This window comes from Siphateles boraxobius, unplaced genomic scaffold (assembly GCF_051911475.1).
Source record: "Siphateles boraxobius isolate OS27281-9 unplaced genomic scaffold, OSU_SipBor_1 30, whole genome shotgun sequence".
Taxonomy (NCBI): Eukaryota; Metazoa; Chordata; class Actinopteri; order Cypriniformes; family Leuciscidae; genus Siphateles; species Siphateles boraxobius.
Window position 1 is genome coordinate 18,178,056 of NW_027508920.1, and position 24,307 is coordinate 18,202,362.

The 24,307-nt window shown below is 37.1% G+C and overlaps 1 protein-coding gene across 3 annotated transcripts in view; it reads left to right on the forward strand.

Moving 5' to 3' along the window:
* The window catches only part of cngb1a (cyclic nucleotide gated channel subunit beta 1a), a 37,174-nt gene extending 13,495 nt beyond the window's left edge, over positions 1 to 23,679 (forward strand). The window contains exons 15-37 of one of the 3 annotated variants that reach the window (XM_077248445.1): positions 1,963 to 2,230; positions 3,577 to 3,723; positions 3,952 to 3,993; positions 4,835 to 4,891; positions 5,701 to 5,715; positions 6,756 to 6,915; positions 7,798 to 7,828; positions 9,956 to 10,163; positions 10,295 to 10,449; positions 10,548 to 10,763; positions 11,642 to 11,850; positions 13,020 to 13,070; positions 13,178 to 13,264; positions 13,353 to 13,417; positions 13,530 to 13,652; positions 13,746 to 13,887; positions 15,240 to 15,399; positions 15,480 to 15,577; positions 17,100 to 17,183; positions 17,408 to 17,526; positions 18,725 to 18,871; positions 19,336 to 19,492; positions 22,509 to 23,679. In XM_077248445.1, coding sequence (XP_077104560.1) covers positions 1,963 to 2,230; positions 3,577 to 3,723; positions 3,952 to 3,993; positions 4,835 to 4,891; positions 5,701 to 5,715; positions 6,756 to 6,915; positions 7,798 to 7,828; positions 9,956 to 10,163; positions 10,295 to 10,449; positions 10,548 to 10,763; positions 11,642 to 11,850; positions 13,020 to 13,070; positions 13,178 to 13,264; positions 13,353 to 13,417; positions 13,530 to 13,652; positions 13,746 to 13,887; positions 15,240 to 15,399; positions 15,480 to 15,577; positions 17,100 to 17,183; positions 17,408 to 17,526; positions 18,725 to 18,871; positions 19,336 to 19,492; positions 22,509 to 22,757 — 2,990 coding nt within the window. In that variant the 3' untranslated portion in view covers positions 22,758 to 23,679. The remainder of the gene's footprint in view (positions 1 to 1,962; positions 2,231 to 3,576; positions 3,724 to 3,951; positions 3,994 to 4,834; positions 4,892 to 5,700; positions 5,716 to 6,755; positions 6,916 to 7,797; positions 7,829 to 9,955; positions 10,164 to 10,294; positions 10,450 to 10,547; positions 10,764 to 11,641; positions 11,851 to 13,019; positions 13,071 to 13,177; positions 13,265 to 13,352; positions 13,418 to 13,529; positions 13,653 to 13,745; positions 13,888 to 15,239; positions 15,400 to 15,479; positions 15,578 to 17,099; positions 17,184 to 17,407; positions 17,527 to 18,724; positions 18,872 to 19,335; positions 19,493 to 22,508) is intronic. The other 2 variants (XM_077248446.1, XM_077248447.1) reach the window with 2 other exon arrangements.
* Positions 23,680 to 24,307: the final 628 nt, after the last annotated feature.

Here is a 24,307-nt window from a genome sequence, read left to right on the forward strand (position 1 = left end):
ACAATAAGCATCATGTTCACACACAGCGCACACAACGCCTCTGCACTTACAGTTTCTCTCAACATGAGGACAGGAGAGCTGTCAGTCAATAAATGGGAAACTTAAGTAACCTAAAAGTAACTCAGATATTTTGTTGTAAATTCAAAAGTAATGCGTTACTTTGCTTGTTACTTAAAAAGTAATCTGATTACGTTACTCATGTTCCTTGTAATGCGTTACCCCAACAATGCTTATACTGTACGCAGGGCTTGACATTACCTTTTTTGCTTACCAGCCACTGTGGCTAGTGGTTTTCCAAAGTTACTAGCCATTCAGTATGTTCATTGGTCACAATTTTGACATCGATACTGGGGGAAAACTGCCATATTGATATTTTTAATATTATCTCATATTTTGGCAGCAGATATATATTACGCTGCTGTCACTTTGAGACCGAATGCACTGATCCATTATACTGTTAACGTTAACTGTTTACGTGCATTTAAAACATAACTGACTGTGTTCAAGTTAATTTTTGGCAGGTGTCAGGTGTTAATGTCAAGCCCTGATTATATGGTAGGACAGGAAGTTTTCTGTTTCATCAATTCGATTTTTAAAGCGTTCTAACAGCTTACAAAATGTGCAGATTTAGCCATTGGGGTCTAAAATGTGTTGCTTTTCAATACAATATACAGACAGTCAATGCAACTAACATTAATAAATTATTTAAATAAAACAAAACGATAAAACTAGATAAAACTGGTTTAAGCTGTACTAATTGGCCTTGCCTGGTCAAGCTTTTGTTTAGCCCAGAGGTCTTCAACCCTGCTCCTGGCTGGGGACCCAGCGACCCACTGCCCTGCAGTATATTATCAACCTGCTTCAGCACACCTGCCTGAGTATTTTCATGAGATCCTGAAGAGCTTGATTAGCTGCTTCAGGTGTGTTCGGTTAGGGTTGAACTCTGCAGGAGAGTGGGTGCCAAGGAGCAAGGTTGAAGACCTCTGGTGTTGCTGGTCTGCCTGGTAAACAATTAACCAAAACCCCCATTACAACAAACCACTCTGGGTACAAATGGGATCAATGTTTCTCATCATTTTTTAACACGGGAAGTAACTCCACACGCTTTCAATTTAAGGTGCAATGTTTAATATTTCTGAGGATCTATAGACAGAAATGCAATATAAGATCCATAACTATGTTTTCAGTGGTGTATAAAGACCATGCATACAGTAATAAACCGTTACGTTTTTATTACCTTAGAATGAGACATTTATATCTCCATAACCGTGGGCGCCCCCTGGTATGGAGGTCGACATATCGTGTCGTCATGTTTCTACTGTAGCCGACAGCGAACACACAGCGCTACAGAGCGCGTTTCCTCACTACCTTGAAAAATAAGTTTTCAGTGGTGTATAAAGACCTTACTTAATGAACCGTTATATTTTTTTTTACCTTATAATGAGCAGTTTCTATCTACAAAAACGCAGCTCCGCCTACATTGAAATGCGCCGACATGTTTCTACAGTGGCCCTAAACGGACAAACGCGTTTCGTTACTATGTTGCTCTTCGTGCAAGGAAGCAAGCTTCGTTCACTGATAAATAAAACACTGACACAATGATGAACAAGTAACAATAATATTCGCAATAGCATATAGTTTTACTGAATAATTAAGTAAACCTAATTTCTTAATGTATCCTTGTAAAGAAACCTCATTGCTGAACTGGCTACTCTCTGCTGTCTCAGATGATGACATATTTTCCTGTCGGCCACCGTAACTTTTGTTGGTTGCAATTTGTAACCTCACCACTAGATGCCGCTAAAAATCACACACTGCACCTTTAAGAGCCTGCCACGTTAATTGTAAAACATTGACACAAAAACACTAAGATACTTGGTAGAAATGGAATTCAAAAGCATTTATTTAATCTTTGGGCCTAATCCCTGCTATGACCTGTGGGTTTTCCTGTTGTGGGTGCAGTCTGCATCCTGCAGGACCCGTGTGAGATGGTGCTGGAGGAGGTGGACTCAGACTGGGATGCCCAGCAGAGGGAGCAGGCATCGGGGCAGGACGTCCAGGTGCCGCAAGAGAACTCAACTCTACTGCAGGTGATACCCCACATCCTTCCACACGTGCTGGCCATGCAGGATCAGGAGGATGCGGAGACGCAGACTGAGCGCTGGACGCCTCTTATTGAGAGCATCAAGAAGGAAGCAGAGGAGACTGCCATAGCAAACATAGAGGAGAGGTGAGTGTGGATTGTTTGGATCCCAGTGACCTTGTGGTGGATTTAACACTGTAAAGCCTGACATATGAAATATTAGTCTGGAAAATATCAAATCTCATGGAGCAGTTTTTTTAACCTTGAGACAAAATCTAGAAAGAAGGACTGCATGTGTGTTTTTTGTTGAGTATAATTTTTTTTCTAGTTAAAAAGGCTTATAAATTGGCCAAAACAGGTTTTTATTTAAATCTAGTGTTTTGCGCATGTTTCTGTGATGTGTAGGTTTAAAGGTAGGGGTTGAGTTAGGTTAGGGCATATACTGTAAAAAAGTATCGTGATTTTAACGGTAAAAGAATGCTACGGTGAAAAAATTGTTAATTGGTTAACAGAAATTTTCCATACTGTACATACGGTGAAAAACTGTGATAGATCTAACCATACATTTATTATACAAAATACAGTTAAATTTAAAGTTTTTGGATATGAAAAAGAAGGCCATTTTATCATTTACAGTGAAAAAACGTAAATTGACATTCCCACAATTCCCTGCGTGACACTTCACATTCGATTTATTTTTGTTGAAATAATTATGTTTCTTAATAGTTTTTCTTAGTTTTTTTCTAATCAGCTATGTACATTAGGGTTTTATGTTACATTTAATGTTGTTAAATTAATGTTTATTGCATTTTTAAAATGTGTGTCTTACATGATTGTGTTTAGTGTTTGTGTGCATGACACTGTGCAGCTTCTTTATATTAATATTAACTTTCTCAGCTTATGGTAAAGTTGCTTGTTGTGATGAGCTTTGATTCATCATGTGACCCATCACCACTGTGATTGCTCTACGCTCTCTCATGACCTATTTGTACGAGTGAGTAAAAGGTGGTTAATCCGTACAATTTGTCCAAACCCACGTGATGGGTAGGTTTAGGGGCGGGGTCAGGTGTAGGTCATGGGCAACTTGTAAAATATGTACGATTTAGCAAAAATCAAACGAACTCGTACGAGTGAGGTCATATAGATTCGTACGAATTGCCGTGAGATCGGGTTGGATTGATGGATGTCAGTTTATTACAATGGTACAAAACAGATATTAGTAATTCAATAGGTCGGTAAATTAACATTATATCAGATAATTAAATGTATTATTTACTGTAAATTTAAGTCTGTAAAACCTAAAATGTTGCTTCCCTATTTTTTACGGTAAGTACCACAGCCGCCAGTTTTTACTGTAAATTTAACAGATTATTATTATTTTTTTTACAGTGTAGAAAATATCATTATCTAACCTGGTATAAAATCAGTGAAAGTCAATGCAATGTCCTCACTAATATAGTGAAACGTGTGCGTGTGTGTGTGTGTGTGTGTAGACTGCAGCAGGAACGCGTGGAGGCAGCTCGCATGGCGGAGGATCTGGCCCTACAGGCTGCAGAATTGGCCGTCAGACAGCTGGCGGAAGAGCACACCACACAGATCATCATTAATACGACAAACGAGGAACCAGACAATGAGGATCAGTAAGTGACAAACACACCACAAACTCAGTAAGGAATTCAGTGACTGTGTTACACCCTTCCTGCCCTGTTCTGTGTTTGTTAAGACTGAGATCTGGGGTGTGATAAACCACAAACTGGCTACAAAACTTGTTTACGACCAATGCGCTGTCTCTCTCCATCTTCTCTCTCACACACACAAACACACTTACAGTGTTCAGAATTCACCTGTTCACTGTTTGTTTTACAAAGACTGCCAAATATCCAGGAGGAAGAGAATGAAGAAGACCCAGAGTAAGTGTCACTCTCCCCTTTTCGCTGTTGCTCCTTGCTTTCTGCCAGGGTCCAAAATGAACACTGGCCAAACGACAAAAACGAATTGTAGCTTTAGTGTAGCTTTTAGTTACTTTTAGTCCATTTCTATTAGCTTTGTGGTCATTTATGGTTATTACATTCAAAAGGTCTACTAAAGGAAACATCTCTTTTACGTCAATGCAAAACAAACATGTGCATTCCTTGCATTAAACCAAACAAATATACACTACTGTTAAAGTTTGGCAAAAGTTTTTTTTTTAAGATTCTTATGCTCAACCAGGCTTAACTTATTTGATCAAAAATACAGTAAAAACGGTAATATTGTTATATATTATTACTAATTTATATAACTGTTTTCTATTGTAATATATTTTAAAATGTAATTTATTCCTGTGATCAAAGCTGAATCATTCCTCCAGTTCCTTCAGTGTAACCTGATCCTTCAGAAATCATTCTAATATGATGATTTACCGCTCAAGAAACATTTCTTATGTTTCATGTTTGCTCTAGCAGTCTCCTCCATTTCTTATATGATATGACCACTACATGTGGTATAATCCCAAATCTAATTCTACAATGCTCGTTAAAAAAAAAAATGTATGGCTAGTAATTCACTTGCCATTCAACAGGTGTGACAAAAACATAATTTGAGTTAAAAAAAAATTCAGTGCTGCAACTTTCCTCACTGCAGAGTGGATGTCACAACTCACGATTTGATTGGATGCGAGTTCTTGTTTGCTTCTCTTTACTGCTGTGCCGTTACTTTATTATCCTGCGTGTCCGCTGAAATGCTGTTTGTCCTCTCCGGCTCGCTATACAGGTTACAGGAGTTTCATGAAGAGAGTGAGGAGGAGAGTGAGGATAGTAAGATCACAGAGTAAGACCTTCATCCTCAGAGCTGAGCAAAACGCTAGCAGCCTTGGCATTACTTGTAACACTTGCTCTGATGGCAAGCTCCTTCAGTGTGACACATTATATTTCATCAAAGCTGCAGCTCATGCTTTAGCTGCTGTTTGTTTCCCCACACTGCCTTTGCAGTTCCTGTAAAACTAGACCTGATATAAGTATGAAGCTTTCATACATTTGTGCAATGTTTTATATTGTTTTTAGGGCTTGCCAATATTATATATTGAGAAAATAAAATAAAATATCTTGAAGTGAAGATAGGAAAATTTAACTGGCCAAAAAATAAAGATCAATATAGTGTGTTGTCAAAGTCGGCAAGATATTTGTAAGAATATGCTAAATATTTGGTTTTATCACCCAGCCCCGTTTAAACTGAGATTAAAAAGACATTCGAGTAATTTAGCCCATATAGATATATTTCTGTACATCAAAGCAAAACTCTTCTGAATTCTGCTTCAGTCTCTAAAAAGACAAACCATTGCAAATACAGAAGTGTCCCACTTTTGAGTACTTTGTGTTTTAATGGGTATGATGTCAGATGCTTAATTTAGGCTTCATCCTGCTTTACCACGTCACTATAACACATCCTGTCTGAAAACCAGAACAGCTGATGCCAAAAAAGCTTTTAGGCCGAAGCATTCAGTAGAAATAGAACAGTTTCAGATCTGCTGCTGCTGCATTTTGCAGTGCTGAATTCAGCAAGCCATAAAGTCATTAAATAAAACGTGAATGTGCTCTTTTTATCAACATTTTACAACCAACTTGACATCCCCTAAACAGTGTCGACATAAAAAGGTATGTTAAACTGGCCTACATTAGTTTGTGTGAACATATTTTACCTACAGTATATGCTTCTATTCTTCTACAACACCATTTCAGACCATTTTTGTACATTAATGCTGGTAGAGTTTTGTTTTGCTAAAGAGTGTGTGCATTGATGTCACTTTCCCGACGGGATACGTCCCCTCAGCTGGTTTGAGTGCATTGTTGCCAAGTGGAAATTGGGATACTTTTACATTGTTGTAACATTGTAACATTATAACTAAGAGCTGCGAGATATAAACTCGCAATTGCAAGGAAAAACGTCGGAATTGTGATTTATAAACTCAAAATTGCGAGAACCCAGACAGCAACATAGTGTCGGCCCAGATCCAGCCCATATCCCGTACGCGTTGAATCTACATGTACCAGATGTGGCCCGGATCTGGGCCGACACTATGTTGCTGTCTGGGAAATGAAGTTAGATTTGTGAGAGGCTATAAACTCGCAAATGTGAGAAAAATAGTCAGAATGGCGAGTTTGTTTAAAGAGTCCGAATTGCAAGAAAAAAAGTCAGAATTGTGAGATAAGAAGTCCCAATTACCTTTTTAATTGTTTATTCCTTGAAGAAAGCAAGCTTACATACCACACTTAACACTAAACCAGGCTAATCTAGCATAGAATAGCATTGAAATGAGTTTCAATGTGCTTGATCAGCTTCCTTTTTTTGTTGTTGTTGTTGAAATTCAACGTGCATTTACAGTAGTCCATATGGATAGCTGCATCTAAAATAGCATTGATGATAATCAATTTCATTCACCTTAATCTGTTTGAAAGACCTGAAATAACATCATACTGTAAATTCACTTTCACAGCAGCTAGACCTAAAAGCATTCTGGTACAAATCTGATTGTCCGTTAGAGTGGTTGATTTCCATAATCCAATCAAACGTCAAGCTCCTTTGAGTTTTATCCGGTCAACAGCTACAGATGTGATTGGTGGTTTTCCAGACTCTGAATGTTTGTGATGGACTGGTTGTGCTGTCATGGCTAGACTCCTACTCATACCCTTTTCAGGAGCCTGGTGGACATCTGTCCGACGGAGCCCTCGCCGCACGAGTCTGAGGTTTCAGATCAGGCACCTCAAAGTCCACCGCCGCTACAAGCAGATCCGGTCTCTCCAGCTGTGACCACTCAGCCTGAGCGCACCACATCTGTACCTCCTGATGCTGACCAGGTAACTCTGCTTAAAACATATTGGCGCACTACCATTCGGAAGTTTTGGGAAGACATTTTTATGTTTTTGAAAGGAATTGATGTTTAATATTTTATTGATCGAAAACAGCCATTACCATATTTTCCATAATATAAGCTGTGTTTTTCTTTGTGATTTATATTCCAAAGCAATTTATATAATGCAATAATTGGCAAGTATTTTTCATTCCTGTTCCGAATACCGTTCAGTTGAAAGGTTTTGTTGTGGAGTGAGTGATGTTTGCAGAATTTATAATGTTTTATTTACCAGCATTTACATTTTTACTGAATATTACCATAAATGCGACTTATACACAGATGCAATGTATCTGGGGTTTTTTTTCTCTTCTCTCTCAATAAAGCCATTTGACCCAGTGCAACTTATGCAACTTATTTTCTGGAAAATATGGTAATTTACTGTTTGAAATTAATGTTTTATCATGTAATTTTTTACTTACAATGACCAACAAAAAAAAAGCATTTACATATAATGAATTTTTTTAGACTTAAATTGCATCAATGCATTCAATGTACAGTACTTTCCTGGAAGTCGAGCCATGCTTGAGCTGTGGGAATGCAAACTGTCAGGAATGTCAGAAATGTAAACTCACAATTGCGCAATCAAGTTGTCACTGCTGCAAGTAGAGGATTCTTTTAACAGATATTTTGAAATAGTCATTTGTACAGTTATAAATATTTACTGTATGTTTTTTTTATTAATTAAATGCAACCTTTCAGAAACATAAAAATTATATTGTGATTATTTTGATTGGCAACTGTATATACATTTAGACTTGTGGATTTGGTCATATTTTTCTTTGCTGTCTTAAGCATGTTTGCTTTTATTAATCTTCTGTTGCTACAGGAAGAGGAACCTCCTGAAGAAGGATGTGGAGGTCAGTGTACAAACACCGTTGTCTGGAATGCATTTCTAAGGAATTAATTACAGTTATTAATTAATTTTCCCTTGAAAATGTTAAGTAAGTGATTATTTTTCTGTAATTAAATTACGGTTACTTATGATGTAATTGCATTAAATAGTGTTTGGGCTATAGAACAATTCTATATGAAACAATAGTGGATTTAACATCAAAATTTAACATCTTTTGATAAAATGTATGTTTTTAATGTAACCTTCTCCCTTTAAATACTTTGGTCAGTTCAAGAATAATTTATTTAATTTCATATTATTTATTTGAAAGAATTAAAAGGGCATTTTCATCTCATTTCTTGTATTGTTTAATTGGTCAATGTTAATACTGGATTTAGAAAGTTATAAGTAAAGCGATACTTTTTAGAGAGCATAATTAGTACAATAATCTAATTATACTGTTTAAGATTAGTAGTTACTAGTAACTAATTACTTTTTTAGTGTAACTTACCCAACACTGTATCCAAGCATGTATAAATCCAACATATTGGTCTAGATGCAAACATGATAAGATAGATAAAGCAAGTCCTGTGGATTTCATGAAGCTTTAGTCCTGCAGATCTAATCAAATGAACTGTGTCTGTTGAGATCCAGTTTGTACATAACCAATGAAAGATAATATGAACATTCAGTAATTGAACCGGTCTACCTATCTGCAGTGCCCGCTAGCTGTTCTGGCATAAAGAGCTGGTTTCTTCGCATCCCGCATGCTTCCACATGTCTGAGCAACTTCCATCTGCTGAAAAACAATAATGTTCCCTTGCCCAAGATGCCCTCTGATCTCCTGCTGCTGTACCAGGAGATATCCCAGCTTCCAAAACAAGCCAACCAGTGCTTCCAGAACGTTCTCCACCGCCTCAACATCCTCCAGCCCGTGTAGAACGCCTCAGCAGCAGCATGTAGTCTTTGAGTTAGAATCTGTAGCTAGTCGATTTACTTCTTAAAATTCCCAAGAGTCTCACTGTCATCCCATACAAAAGTGCCCTAAAATCCAGATCATCCCATACTTGACACCCATAGAGTCGGTTTTGAAGTGCCCTACAGTTACAGAAAGACAACAAACCTTCAACAATCTCTCAGGTGAACTGACTGTGCTAGATAGCGCTGTGCTGTCTGTTCTGTGCCATTGAATTTTGATAATGTTATTGTTACCACTGTTATTGTTTGCTATTGACATTGAATGTTACCTCACATCTTTCAGCCATTTGAGGAGACGTGTGCTGTTACTTGCATGTAGACTTTTGCCTGGTGGATAATAAAATGGGTGAAAAAAACCCTTAGATTATATTGACAGTGTTCAGACTCTGACTGCTCCTGTGTTGGGCCCCTGGGGCCAAAAATATTATAGATCAGGTCCCGACAGGTGCAAGTGTTTCACTCACATTTGTGACTCACATAGATGTGTCCAAGCTGTAAAATGTTTTTTCGGAGCACATGTGCGAATAAAAAAGTCCCCAGGAGTCCTTAAAAAGTCTAAAAGTGTTGTGAAATTGAAGGTCCCTCATCTTTTTGAATATACATTTCACAATAAGAGTCCTGATATAAGTCCCACACTATGCTTAAAGTTGATTTTTATTTTTATTATTGGTATTTTGGTCATTTTACACAATAAACTGTATCTGACATTAATTGAGCATAAACTCTTGTAACTTCTGTCTGGCAAGCCTGGTCACAGGAAGGAAAGACATTATATAATACTTTATTTATATAGATTTTTACTAGTATTGACACAATAATCTGTGCAAAAAAAATTGAAGAAAAAGCTACAAGTTTTATTTTACAATGCAAAAATTATTTTATACAAAAACAAAAAGCTCAGAGTAAAAAGTATACATTGACTACAACTTAATTAGCTATTAATATTTTGTTGGTTTGTTCTGTATTCAGTTTACTATTTTAAAGAATATCAATTTTCCACTCAATGAGTCAATGCTGTGATTTTTTTATGTGTTTTTTTATTTTATTTAATTTTATATGTTTCTTTCTGGAGTATCTGGTCATAGTTTCTTCATCTCTAAATGTCCATTTCACGTGCACAAATAATGTTTTTTTTAAGATTTCAATGCAAAAATGTAATTGTGTGTGCTCTCAGAAAGCAGCCATGTGAAGCCAGCAGTGATGGTAGAGGAAGTGAAGGATGGAGAAATGACCGTTCCCGAAATCATTGTCGCGCCAGAGTCAGACTCAATGACCCTCACTGTCCCTGTAACAAATCTGACAGAGGAGAAGACAGCTCCTGGTGAGGAAGAGGAAGACAGTCGAATGGATCCGAACATGACTGATCTACTCAATGTGGACGAGTAAGTCTTTAAAAAGCCAAACATTTGACTTTTGGGGGGTTTCTGTCTCAAAACCATTGCTTAGACTAAAAAAAATGTAATTGATAAACTATGTGACATTGCTTTCTCCAATATGTTGTCATTTCCTCTAGAGGCCTTGAGCGGCCCATGTCTGCAGCCAGTCAAACAAGTATTGTTGTGAATGAGCGACTGCAGGAGCTGGTCAAGCTGTTTAAGGGGCGAACAGTTCGTGTAAGAGAGAAACTGACTGATCCAGACGACTCTGAGGAGGAAAGCCCTACAGCATGTGAGTCGACTTGTGTTTACTCTTTATTTTACTGTATTAGTTCATTAATGTAAGGTCAAAGATAGATACTTCCTTCACCTTTGATATTTGAACCCTAGCTCCAGCCAAAAAGCCTGCCGATGCCCCGCCTCCTCCTCCACCCCCTCCTCCAGAGGAAAAGAAAGAAGCTGATGAGGAGGCTGAAGAGGAGGTGCAAATCTATGAGTTTATGGGATACAAGTTCCCAGTTCCTCAGTTGAAAATACCCAAGATCCCTGATTGGCTGAGAGTTATACTGGAGTACCGTTTCCCGTCCAGCATTGATCCCTTCACAGGTGAGATCTACAACCAGCTGAATGCTCTATGGATCACAATTGTCCATTGCTTTAATAATTAATTTAGAAATAAACGACCTTATTTACATATCTATTTTTTAAATAACTTTTTTTTTATAATAAAAGCAAAGAACCAAAAACATTACCTTTACTAATCCACTGTGAAAAAGAAGTACAGTCTATCATACATTTAAAAAGATTACTTATTCTGGAAAAAATACACTTTAAAAGAATATTCGTGTAAACTGGATGTAATGTTTTTAGACACTTACAGTAATTGTATGTTATTTACAATTAAATAAAAATGTATTATAGTTTAAATTTATATTAAGTGCAGTTAGTTGAACTTAAGAGAACTTTTTTAACCCACTTAAGTAAGGCTTAAGTACATCTTTATATGTCATCTCTTACATAGAATTACTTCTACTGTCTTCGAAATATTGTTATTGTGTACTTCTGAATGTACTGAAAAGCATTTATGGTAAACTAATATATACTTTAAGAATAAGTGTACTTCAAAATGACTAAAGATTAAAACATAATTATTTAAAATGTACTTATAAGTAAAACTTTTAATTTGACATTACAAAGTAAAGTTTTAAATGTCTAAGGGTGCTAAGAAACATTCTCTTTAAGTACACTTAAGTGGCCTTTTATTTCAATAATACTATATTAACTGCAAGTACAGTTTTTTTTCACATTCAATATTAAAAACTAAGCACACTTTCTTCCTCAAGGGATATTAATTATTAAGTGGACTAAATAAATAAAAAATATTAGAAACTGAAATATTAGAAAAATAAAGAAGTTACTGTATGATATGACCCCTTTAAAACGACATACTGAAGATGCAACTATGCTGATTGATTCTTTCACAGATTTGATCTACGTGGTGTGGCTGTTCTTTGTGACTTTTGCATGGAACTGGAATGTTTGGCTGATCCCTGTGCGCTGCACTTTCCCGTATCAGACCTCTGAGAACGTTCACTGGTGGCTGCTGATGGACTACCTCTGTGACACCATTTACATTCTTGACATCGTGGTCTTTCAGCCCAGACTGCAGTTTGTGAGAGGAGGGGACATTGTGGTGAGCAAGAGTTTTGAATAGCATATCTATTGTTTTATATGAAAGCTTGTTTCGTCACGGAATAATTTTTTTTTTTTAAAGGTATTTAAATTTAAATGTAATTTTTTTAAATTGCAACTTTTTATCTCACAGTTCTTTTTTTTTTCCTCGCAATTGTGAGTTTACAGTAAATCTCACAATTCTTAAAATTTTTCGAGTTTATCTCGCAATTCAAACTTTATAACTTGCAATTGCGAGTTTAAACCTTAGATCTCCCATATCTGGGGAAATAATTGCTGTATATAAACTGCAATTTCAAGTTATAAAAATCGAATTGCAAGAAAAAAGTTAGAATTGTGAGCTGACATTTTTCCTAAATAAAAACTTGTTTTACTTAAAAATTAAAAAGAAAATATGTGGTGTACCTCAAGGATCCGTTCTTGGTCCACTTCTATTTCTAATCTAAATGCTTCCTCTTGGTCAGATCATCCAGCTTCATGGTCTTAATTTCCATGGTTACTCTGATAATTCACAAATCTCTCTTATCTTTCAGCCTAATACTGCTTTCCATTCCCCTTCCATCACTTCCTGTCTACTAGATCTCAAAATGTGGATGGGTCAAAACTTCTTAAAACTGAATACTGACAAAACAGAAATTCTGTTAGTAAGCCCTGAATCCCTAAATACCACCGACCTTATTTTACTCATAAATAAAACATTTAAAAAAGTATTATTAAAACCCAAAGGAAAATCTTGAGGGAACCTCTGGCGAATTCTGAGAAATAAAGTCAGAATTATACGATATAAAAGTCAGAATCGTGAGTTTTTTTTCTTTTCTCAGACATTACATGCAATTGCGAGTAATATCTCACAATTCTGAGAAATAAAGTCAGAATTGCAGGATATAAACTTGAAATTCTGAGGAAATAGACAATATTGCGAGATATAAACTCACAATTGCAAGAAATTGTCGTCTACATTTTATTCAGTGGAGGAAGCTTCCACAGTTTAATGATTTCAACCTAACAAATTTCTTTTTTTTTATTGTTTTGCTTGAAAATAAGCTTGCTCTGGGTTTTTTTAAATAAACGTCACTAGGTTTAATATTTTGTTGTCTAATGCAATGACATTCATGGACCACTGTTTCTTTAACTTTGATGTTTGCCTGTGTTATGTCTTGTCTTTCTTAGTGTGACAAAAAAGACATGAGAGAGAACTACATGCAAACAGAGCGATTTAAGGTAAAACTCTTTATTTCCTACTAAATCTATGCATTGACACTGAACAAATAACTTCAGTGTGTTATTAAAACAGCATCCTAACCTTTAGTGCATACTGGATGTTTCAGATGGATGTGATCAGTCTCTTTCCACTGGATGTCCTGTACGTCTTCACAGGTGTCAAATCACTCTTGCGGTTTCCTCGCCTTCTAAAGGTAAAAAAAAACGTGGCGTCCCTAATCTCTTCCCTCTGTCACACACAAATATCCCTATACTCACACTTATTCTGTGTCCATTTTGCAGTTCAATGCATTCTTTGAGTTTAATGATCGTCTGGAGGCTGTGATGAGCAAAGCATACATTTACAGGTAAGACAAGAAGCTACAGCTAGAGGTCACCATAACACAAAGCGAAAACCTTTTAAAGGGACAGTTCACCCAAATGATGAAGATTTTATTACTCACTGCTGTGTGATTCCAGGGTGATCCGTACGAGTGCGTACCTGCTGTACTCTCTGCACTGTAATGCCTGTATTTTCTATTGGGGATCTGACTATGAAGGACTGGGTTCTACTAAATGGGTCTATAATGGCAAAGGAAACAGGTGACCTCATCCATTTCAATGCTTTACTGAGTGGTGTACTGTGCACACAGTGTGGATAATGTAAAATAACGAGTCGGTGTTTGTGTCCTACAGTTATATTCGCTGCTACTACTTTGCTGTGAAGACTCTGATCACCATCGGAGGTTTACCTGATCCCACCACTGTCTTTGAAATCGTCTTCCAACTGGTTAACTACTTCGTGGGAGTCTTCGCTTTCTCAATCATGATCGGTCAGGTGGGAGACATACTTGACAGAAATTCTGACTGAATCTCATTTGTTGTCAAAAACATGTCAAGGACATATTTGTCACGGTGGCTGTAATGATGCGCACAATGAAGGAGTAGAGAAACAAAAATGGTCTTTTATCGATAAATCCACAACAAAAAAAACTCTAGAGATAGCTGGAGAAACAGTAAACACAGCCACTTCTCACATAGACAATACCAGACAATGAAGCAGGAAACGGAGGGCTTATATACACAGAGGATGATTGACTGAAACAGAACAGGTGTTGACTAACCAAGAACCAAGGAGATTAACAAGGAACTAAGGAAAATGGGAACATAGGAAGAAACTAAACAAAAAGAGCATTCGTGACCATGTTTCACTCTAAAGTCAAGTTAAGTCAAGTCACCTTTATTTATATAGCACTTTTTGCAATACTGATTGTTTCAAAGCAGCTTTACAGCAATAGCAGGAAAATAATGCAACAAATTTTGTTTCTGCCGTACAGAAGATCTAGGAGGAAATAGCGTCATTGTCCAGCTTAAGTAAATTCAGTGATGGTTCATTTTGGTGAATTTTTGTAAAAAGTTATTAATTCATTTATATATTCTGTATATAGCCGCTCTGGAGAAAACAGTGCTGTCATCGTTCAGTTCACAATATTTCATTCCAAAGTCAAAAGAAAGGATAAATTAATTATGTTTTTAGTCTGCATAAAGTATATGACCAATTTTAAGACCATAAAGTAGATATATTTTCATTATTTTCACAATTCTTAAAAAAATCTCATTAAATGCATTTTTATGCAATTTATACTTCCTGTATGATTGCAGATTATTGTATTAGGCTATCTTATCAGCGTACTTATAGTTAACTAAAACTAAAACCATAAAAAAAACTTTCGGAACTTGAATAAAATTAACTTTAACTGAAATAAAATAAACCATTAAAATTAAACCATTAAACTTCAGACAATTGCCAAGGCAGCATTTCTCATTTTCATTTAGTTAAATTGATGTACTAAAATGTCTAAAACTGAAATAAAAATTAATAAAACTATACAACACAACAAAACTTTAAATAAAACTTAATACAACTAAAAGGAAAACAGCGAATATAAATACAGAAATAATTATACAATTATTAATACTAAAATAACTATATATCTAAGGAGAAAAAAATAATCGTCTATTATTTGTCTTCATGCAAATTTTAAGCTGAAATACATCCTGGACATGTTTTTGTAAAATTCACCTTCTAGTTTAATATGACTGTTTTTCACATCATCAGCAGAAAACTTTAAAACGTGTGAATGCCACTTTAAAAAACATCAAATCTCTGTGTTGTGTGTGTACTCATAGATGAGAGATGTAGTGGGAGCCGCCACTGCAGGTGAGGCGTACTACAGACACTGTGTGGACAGCACCGTCAAATACATGACCTCCTACAAGATCCCCCGCGCGCTCCAGAACCGAGTGAAGACCTGGTACGACTACACCTGGAAGTCGCAAGGCATGCTGGGTAAGCAGAATCCGATTGCACTAGACCTTTACATGTGTCAAGTATGTTTTGGCTGTGTTTTATGATCCGTTTGTCTTTAGATGAACAGGAGTTACTTGTACAGCTTCCAGATAAGATGCGTCTGGACATCGCGGCAGACGTAAACTACAGCATTGTCAGTAAAGTGGCGCTCTTTCAGGTGATTACCTATAACCCCTTTCGCTCTCATTCATGAATACACACAGAGAATGACAAAGTCTGATTTAGTACCGCTAGAAAAACAGATCATTCCAGTTTAAAGTGGTCAAGCTGGTTTGTTGCTGGTCCATAGTGGTCTACTAGCTCTAACCAACTTGAACAAGATGACTACTAGTTTGAAACAAACTACACTGACTGGTTGTCCAGCTGACTAACCATGTACACCAGCTTTACCAGCTAATGACCATAAATGGACTAAATACAAATGTACCAGATTTTAGCTGGATTTTCGAACAGGGTCCATAGACCTACATTCAGCTTGAAATCAAATTCACTCTATTTACTAGTGGTGTAAATAAGATGTTTCATCTCAATACAATCTGACATTGATTCTCTTAGTCAGCCATACAAAGATAAGCTTTGATACGATTACGATTCGATTATATTCAAGGGCCAGCAATCAATATTACAATATTATGTGCCTATTTTACACAACCAGTTACATTTTCATTAACTCATAAATGCAACCAAAATAACACGAACATTTCATTGAATCCTGTATCCAAATTGGGACATCAACAACAAATACACTTTAATTTTTTTATTTACAAAATAAATAAATAAATATATATATATATATATATATATATATATATATATATATATATATTATATAGAAAAATAATGCATTGCATCGATATATCATATCGTTAGTCATTTGATCGCTGCAATGATCCATATCGACATATTGTTACACCCAATGATCTATATAAATTTATATAGATCAGTGGTTACACCCCTATTGTTTACATTCTTAATACACACCAGCTAACAATATATGTTCTAAGAATGTTTTGCCAAAATTCGCATTAGGTTTTGAAAACGTTATTGAATACGTTAAAAATGTCCAGATTTTTAAATGTTTCAAAAACATTTTCCTTCATTATGTGAACATTAAGGGAATATTCAGTCTCCTAATTTTGCAAACATAATAGGACCGTTACTTTTGAATACTCTCTGAACACTCTGAAAAAAACAGTAACATTTAAATAAATGTTAGAGGAACATACAATTAAAGTGCAAAAAAATATAATATATATATATATATATATATATATGTAGAGAGAGAGAGAGAGAGAGAGAGAGAGAGAGAGAGAGAGAGAGAGAGAGAGAGAGAGAGAGAGAGAGAGAGAGAGAGAACATTATTAAATGCCATTTAACAGAACAAATGTTCTATTAAGGTTACTAGAAGAGCCTTTGTTCATAACTTTGAGAGAACCATGCCAAAGTTCTGAGAACGTACCCTGTTAGCTGGGACACTCCATGTCTGTCCTTGTACACATTTTACAATTCAAATTTTCTGGTTATTTTTCAACTCCTCCTCTCCAAACATCTGACATATAGAGATCACGTCTCACCATCCAATCAGTTCCCGATGGATTAACTCATTCATTTTGTTTCTCTTTGAACGGGTTGTGAAAGCTGTTGTTGACTTTAAAGTCTTTGACTCCTGTTCATTCCAGGGATGTGACAGACAGATGATATTTGACATGCTCAACAGGCTTAAATCTGTGGTGTACCTTCCTGGAGATTCTGTTTGTAAAAAGGTAAGCAATAATACCGGTACGCTACTTTTATTGTGATTTACTGTACTGTATATGTGCTTTGCTACTGGCTTGCAAAAACATTTTAAACCTAAATAATCTCTGTATATGGCCAGTATATTCGAAGGTTGTCTTAGTAAAGGTCACATCAAACAGCCACCATGAAAGAGCCTTTTATCTGTTAGCGTTTTGAACTGACTCTTGTTCCGCTCGGCTCTGGTGGTCAGGGTGAGATCGGTCGAGAGATGTACATCATCAAAGCTGGAGAAGTGCAGGTGGTTGGAGGGCCTGACGGGACCACGGTGTTTGTGACTCTGAGAGCTGGCTCTGTGTTCGGGGAAATTAGGTGAGTAATGACCATTATTTACACCTCTTGTGAGACAGTTTGGGCAGAACTTGAATTGCACTGATCAGGTCAGTTTATGTATTTGTCAACTGATTAAAATCATATGTGACCTCATGGGAAAGAATACTGTGTCGTGCAATGCAATTCGATCATCCATGTTAAAGGCAGTTCACCCAGGTATGCCTTATGTGTAATTTAAATGTTTACAACTGTGTTTTATTATTATATCTAAAAATTGCTAGCAATTGAATTAAATAGATTAGACTCTGTTGTGGGAAAATTCACCCAAAAATGTAAACTCTGTTGTTAATTACACACCCTCATGTCGCTCCAAGACTTTTGTTCATCTTCATTCATTCATCAACTCACACATCAGTTGTGGTAAACGGAAGCTCAAGCATCTTCACTTGACGTGCGAGAACCAATGAGGTTCATTCTCGTGTTAAGCATCACGTTTGAGCTTCCGCAAGAACGAATGAGGTTCATTCTCGTGTTACGCATCACGTTTGAGCTTCCGCAAGAACCAATGAGGTTCATTCTCGTGTTGCGCATCACGTTTGAGCTTCAGCAAGAACCAATGAGGTTTGTTCTCACATGTCAAGCAGGTTCGGTTTGAGCATGGTTCGCTGATCAATGTTTAAATGTGAATAAAAGCCTAAATTCAATCTGTTCATCATATAAAGCGATCGAGTCTCTTCAGAAAATTTGGACAAAATGCTCAATTTATATGGATTAGTTTTACGATCTCTTTATGAACTTTTTGAAGCATCAATGTATTAGTTGTGTAGCTACCTATGGAGGAACAGAAAGCTCTCAGATTTCATCAAAAATATCTTAATTTGTGTTCTGAAGATGAATGAAAGTCTTACAGGTTGGGAACGACATGAGGGTGAGTAATTAATGACAGAATTTTTGGGTGAACTAACCCCAATATATTATAGTAATGTACCAACTGACAGTGTTCCCTGTACAGTTTACACTTTACAGCTTTAGATCAGATTTTTTCCTTAATATCCAAATGAATCGATGTTGAATCAAATTGAAATCTGAATGCAAACAAATCAAGAGTTTGTGATTGTAATTAAATCATAAAATCTGTATCAATACCTATCCATATAATAGAGCCACGCAGTGTAACACTGTGTTATGTGTGAAAAGCCAAACAGACTGTTTTTTGTGTGTGTGTCCACTCCATCAGTTTGCTGGCGGGTGGTGGTGGAAACCGACGAACAGCTAACGTAAAGGCCCATGGTTTTGCTAACCTCTTCATCTTGGATAAAAAGGACCTGGCAGACATCTTAGTACACTATCCCGAGTCCCAGAAGCTGCTGCGCAAGAAGGCCAAGTGAGGGGATCAGAGCTCAAACCTCAACCAAGAGCCCTAGCAATCCTTACACACACACACACTTCACCCAGCGCAGTGGTCTGAGCCATTTACACCTCTGTATCACACTCACAGATCTCCTAGTGCCACGTTTGCTAAATATCGTCTGTTTTCTCCTCATACTGCATCTCTTTCTCTCTGCGTCCTTCTCCTACCCTCATTTCTGTTTAATGGAAGGAGGAATTAGTATTTGATTTTGTTAGTTTGGAGGTTATTGAGATAATGAAAAAGCATGATCTGTTGAGTCACATGATCTGTTCACCCGTGGGACCAATTTACTGTGCATGCGTGTTGAATGATGTTATGTAAGGGCTTGAGATCATCAAACCCTATGCAGCTCCACTTCCTGTTGCAATCTCAACGATGCACATGCTAGTTTACAACTCAACGTCTGGCCATCCTAATGAGTTTGTCTCCTTCCATAGGAAAATGTTGACCAAAGATAAGAAGCCTGAGGAGAAGGCTAAAGAGACCATCCCTCAGCGGCCAGAGACACCCAAACTCTACAAGGCTGCCCTGGAGGTTGCCAAAGGACAAACGTTTGCCAAGCTGAAGGAGTCATATAAGGGAGCAACTCTAGAGGTATTTACACCCTCTGTTTAGATGCTTTAGGCCAAAAACATACTCTGAAGCCAGACAGCAGCTCAGGTTGAAAAACAGATCGCGAATAACTAACTACAAATATTGTCCCCCTAAAATCAGATATGATGCCTTTAGGCCCTGTTTACTCCTGGTATTAAGATGCGTTTTGGCTGATCGGATCACAAGTAGATGAGAGAGACACATTCAATACAATACAATACAATTTTATTTGTATAGCACATTTAAAAACAACTGGCGTTGACCAAAGTGCTTAACAAGGCCAAAAGACATACAATATAAGTAAAAATTGTTGTTACAAATGCAGGCAATCTCAAAATACCTAGCAGACAAGAAAGGCTTGACCTTGGCTAAAAGACGGAGATGAAAAAAGCAGGACTTAACCACAGCACTTATCTGTTTATCATATTTAAGATTGTTATCAAACCAGACCCCCAAATTCCGAACACAGGTGGTGCTATATGGTAGCAAGGTTTGGAGATCAAAATCATGAGTACTACGATCATTAGAGCCAGACAAAATGATTTCGGTTTTACTCTCATTAGGACTCAAGAAGTTACTAGCAAGCCAGAGTTTTAGTTCGTCTAGGTAGTCCAATATTGGCTTTAAAGCAAACTTGTCATCACGCTTCAAAGGCAAGTAAATTTGAGTGTCATCAGCATACAGATGGAAAGAAACCCCATGTCTAGCTAAGATTGAACCCATAGGGGACCTATATAAAAACAGTTCCGGGCCAAGGATAGAACCCTGAGGAACGCCAGACCCCAATTTGATTTCGGACGAACACTGTTGACCAATACGGACTGAGTAACTCCTATTAGTTAAATATGGGTGAAACCATTGTAGCACTGTACCCCGATAACCCATACACGCTTCAAGACGAGAAATGAGAATATTGTGATCAATGAGGTCAAAAGCAGAGCTAAGATCTAGCAAGACCAAAGCCACAGATTGCCCGGTATCGGTGGTAAGCAATATATCATTCATGACTCTTAAAAGGGCAGATTCAGTACTGTGACGATGTTTAAAACCAGATTGAAATTTCTCATGAATATGACTATCATTCAAGAAAGACTGAAGTTGACTCAAAACCACTTTTTTGAAAATTTTCGAAATAAAGAGTAAATTCCCGTTTACACCTGGTGTTCTAATCCGTCTCTTTTGTCCACTTTAAACTCCTTCTGTCCTGATTTCCTCGAGGGACGGGTCTATGGGCGGGTAAATGTATGTTTTTGTTTTTTTCCAGAAATAAGCTTGTGCAATTTACATATGAGCATGCCCGGAGAATACAGAAAAACATACGAAAAGCAGCAGCTTTCGTTTATGCTCTGATAGCCACAAGACTTCACCGAGCACTGTGAGTGTGTGTTAGAAATCAGGAATGGCGAGAAAACATTGTGCTTGGTATGTTTTTCATCTTCAAACCAAACTTGGATCTCCAGCCAACAAAGTTTAAATCCTGTCTGTCTATCGCGCATTAGGTCAGTAGACGGGGAGAAGGTGGTATTTTGCGGCTGTTCAAACGCATTCGATCACATGAGCATCTACACTACTAAAGCAATCTGGTCGAATGCGTTTTCCACTACCTCTGGAAGTGGTTGAAAGTGGACAAGTTCAAAATGTTTTGGACCCCATTTACACCTGTATTTAGCATCGTCCACTTGTGATCCGATCAACCAAAACACTTATTTTTTTCCCATTTATATCAAACCTGAAGCATCTTTACAAAAACCTTTTTACATTTTCTAAAAATATATATATATATTTCCATTTTCACAAACTGAATATACTGTATACATTAATCAACTTTTTAAATATTTTATTTTTGGGCTTTTGGAAATTGATATTTTTTCTATTCTTAATTAGGTTTATTATTTTGCATTTTAGGCCTTTTTATAGATTCATTTTTACCTTTATTGAGATGAGATAATTGACAGGAAGCGTAGTGGCCCAAAGCGCAATCGCGCAACATGTTGGTGTGCTTCCCACGAGGCTATTCCCTTTGACTTTAGGGACATTTTTAACACAAAGTATGTGCTTTCTGGTCATTTAATTGTTGCACGTGTTGTTTTATTATTCATATCTTTCACCCACTTGGTAATTAAGATGTGTGTGTATGAAAATGACTACATGTCATTTTTATATTTAATTATATGTACTACTACTGTATGTTGTGACGGCTGAATTTTTAAGAACGTTTAAAATTGTGTGCAAAAAAATCCTGCATCCTTGTTCAGGGCAGGCACTGTTTTTTAGTGCATACAAACAGTATTACTTCATTTAACATGATTAGTTATGTAGTATGTAAATACCTTGAAACCAATAACGGTGGCTCTTTATAATTGATAAGTAATAAGTAATTACTTCATGATCACTAAAAAAGTATGCTCTATATAGTATGAATGTGTGTAGTATGATTGTAATCTGGACGTACTACATTTGCAATGTTGCCCTTATCACGTGACCTACCAGGGTCAGTGGATTCACAAATCCTGTCCCGTGGACTCATAGGATAGTGTCCATCGCACACTTCAGAATCTCACCGTAAGAAGTTGGGCACCCGGGTACTTTTTGCCTACTCTTTTAAGAGTACTGTGAACTCAAACATAATTGTCACATACTGTTTTTCGTCTACTATATAGTAGGGAAGTATGTGATTTCCATGCCAGCCAGGATTGTCCCCTGGAAAAATGGGAAAGTCTGGTTACCCTACTGTAGAAGAAGATGTTTTATGCTAATGCACGCTATAGAGCCCCCTTGCAGCAACACAGAGAAAGCAACAATTTTGGAACACAATAAATCAAGCTTGTGTATAATATAGAAGCCGGAAACGTCCTTAGCCATCTTTATTTCCCATAACCCTCCTGGCTAAAAAGCCATTTTGAATAAATTTAATTTACAGTCATTACAAAAATAAATTATTGGTACACCCCAGTTTGTTGATATTTGACCATTCATGCCCCTCACTTCTTTTGTCTTTCCTCTCTTTCTCTCTCAGCCGTCCACTCCTGGCTCCGGCATGACCTCCACAGGTCCAGTGCCCCCTCCCTCCCCAATGCACCGACGTTCGCCCGTTCCCCGGCCTCGCGTGCCAGATGATGATGACATGGTATCAGAGACCACTGACAGCACCATGATCATCCGCATGACTCCCCGCATTGAGGGAGAGGAGATCCTCACCGTGGAGGTCGGTCCTGCAGAGGGGGTGGAAGTGGAGGAAGAGCCGAGCAAAACTGAAGACAAGTGAGAAAAAAGAAGAGGGCAAGGACAGAGGAGAGTAGGGATAGGGTAGAAAGTCTAAAGAAAAGCCCAGTGCATGCAACCCTTGTCATGCTTTCTGTATTAGTGTGTTGGTGAAATTCCTACACGTGCTTTTCAACCAGGTCATGCCAAACATGTTTTCAAGACTCTGGTAGAACCCTTTGGAGAACCTCTAGTAGGTACCTTTTCAAAAAAGGAAAGTTCCCTGAGGAACCCATAAGTTCCTGTTATAACTCTAAGGCCTGTTAATGGTTCTTCTAGTCACCCTATCATAAGACAAAGGTTTTCAGGCATTTGAAACATATTTAACCCGATATATGATATCTGAAGCACTTCCATTTGCGTAGAGGTTTTCGAGAGGTGAAAAATAACAAAGAATGTATAACCACACTACTGTATTATATTATTATATGAAGGTGAAGTAAGCTTCTGGGATTATTCCAGAAAGAAGGGTTAACTTACTGTCATATAAACCCAGAAATCCTAGTTGATTAACCCTCACCTTTCTTATTCGGTTATCGGTTCTAAAACCTCAGGAGTAAGTTCAGTCAAATCAAAGTATGTTCACCAAGGAAATCACAAATAAATGTATCAAAGTCACCAAGGAAATAGATGCTAAGAAGAAGCACGCTTTATGCTGCGTTCACGCCATGTCGTAATTACCGTAGGCATGTGACGTCTATTTGTAGAGGTTTACGTCCTCGGACTATGAATTATGCAACACTATCAACACCTAAATCAGTCTGCAGAGGTGAGCGGTTCTGCAATAATTTTTTATGATCATGTTCTAATCTTTAATTAGTGTTTTTGTTACTGTAAACAATAATTATATTGTTTAATTGATGCTAAATTTATGAATTAAAAAAGAAAGACTGATTGAACAAAAAAAACAGTGCTTGCAAAGATAATATGGCTGTGTGAATTTTTTATGGTTAGTCATTTTGCTTCCAAGTTTGTCCCATATGTATTTTTTATATGTAGATGTATTTTATATATTTTTATATTATAGAATTACATTATATAGAAAAACTTTTGAATGCAGATCCACGATGTGTGAGATGAGAATAAAACAGTAAAATTAGAGTAATAAAATAAAATAGAGAATAAAGTTCATAATAAACATTGCTTTATGATATGATAAAAAATGTATGACTATATAATATAGTATTGTGTGAAATCTGTCATGCCAACTGAAGCCTCATCAATTAGGCATGCATGTATTGAATACCTCTGAAGTAAACTAACCCTGAAAGTTACATCAGTTTTTAGAACCAAGAGTTGAGGAGTTGATGTTTACTTATCTGTAAACTTACCTGGGTATGTGACATTACCTGCTTTCTGGAATAACCCCCTGTGGCAAGCAGAGCGGGGCCTAGAACCGTGAGAACGGAGCATGGCCGTTGGCGCGAGTGCTGTGGAGCGTCACATGAGCGCCACACCGGTCGCGAATAGCGTCAGTGCAAGTTCCCACGGCTCTCGGCCCCGCCCTGCTTGCCACACCCAACAACATTACTTAAACTCTCCTCCTAACTGCCA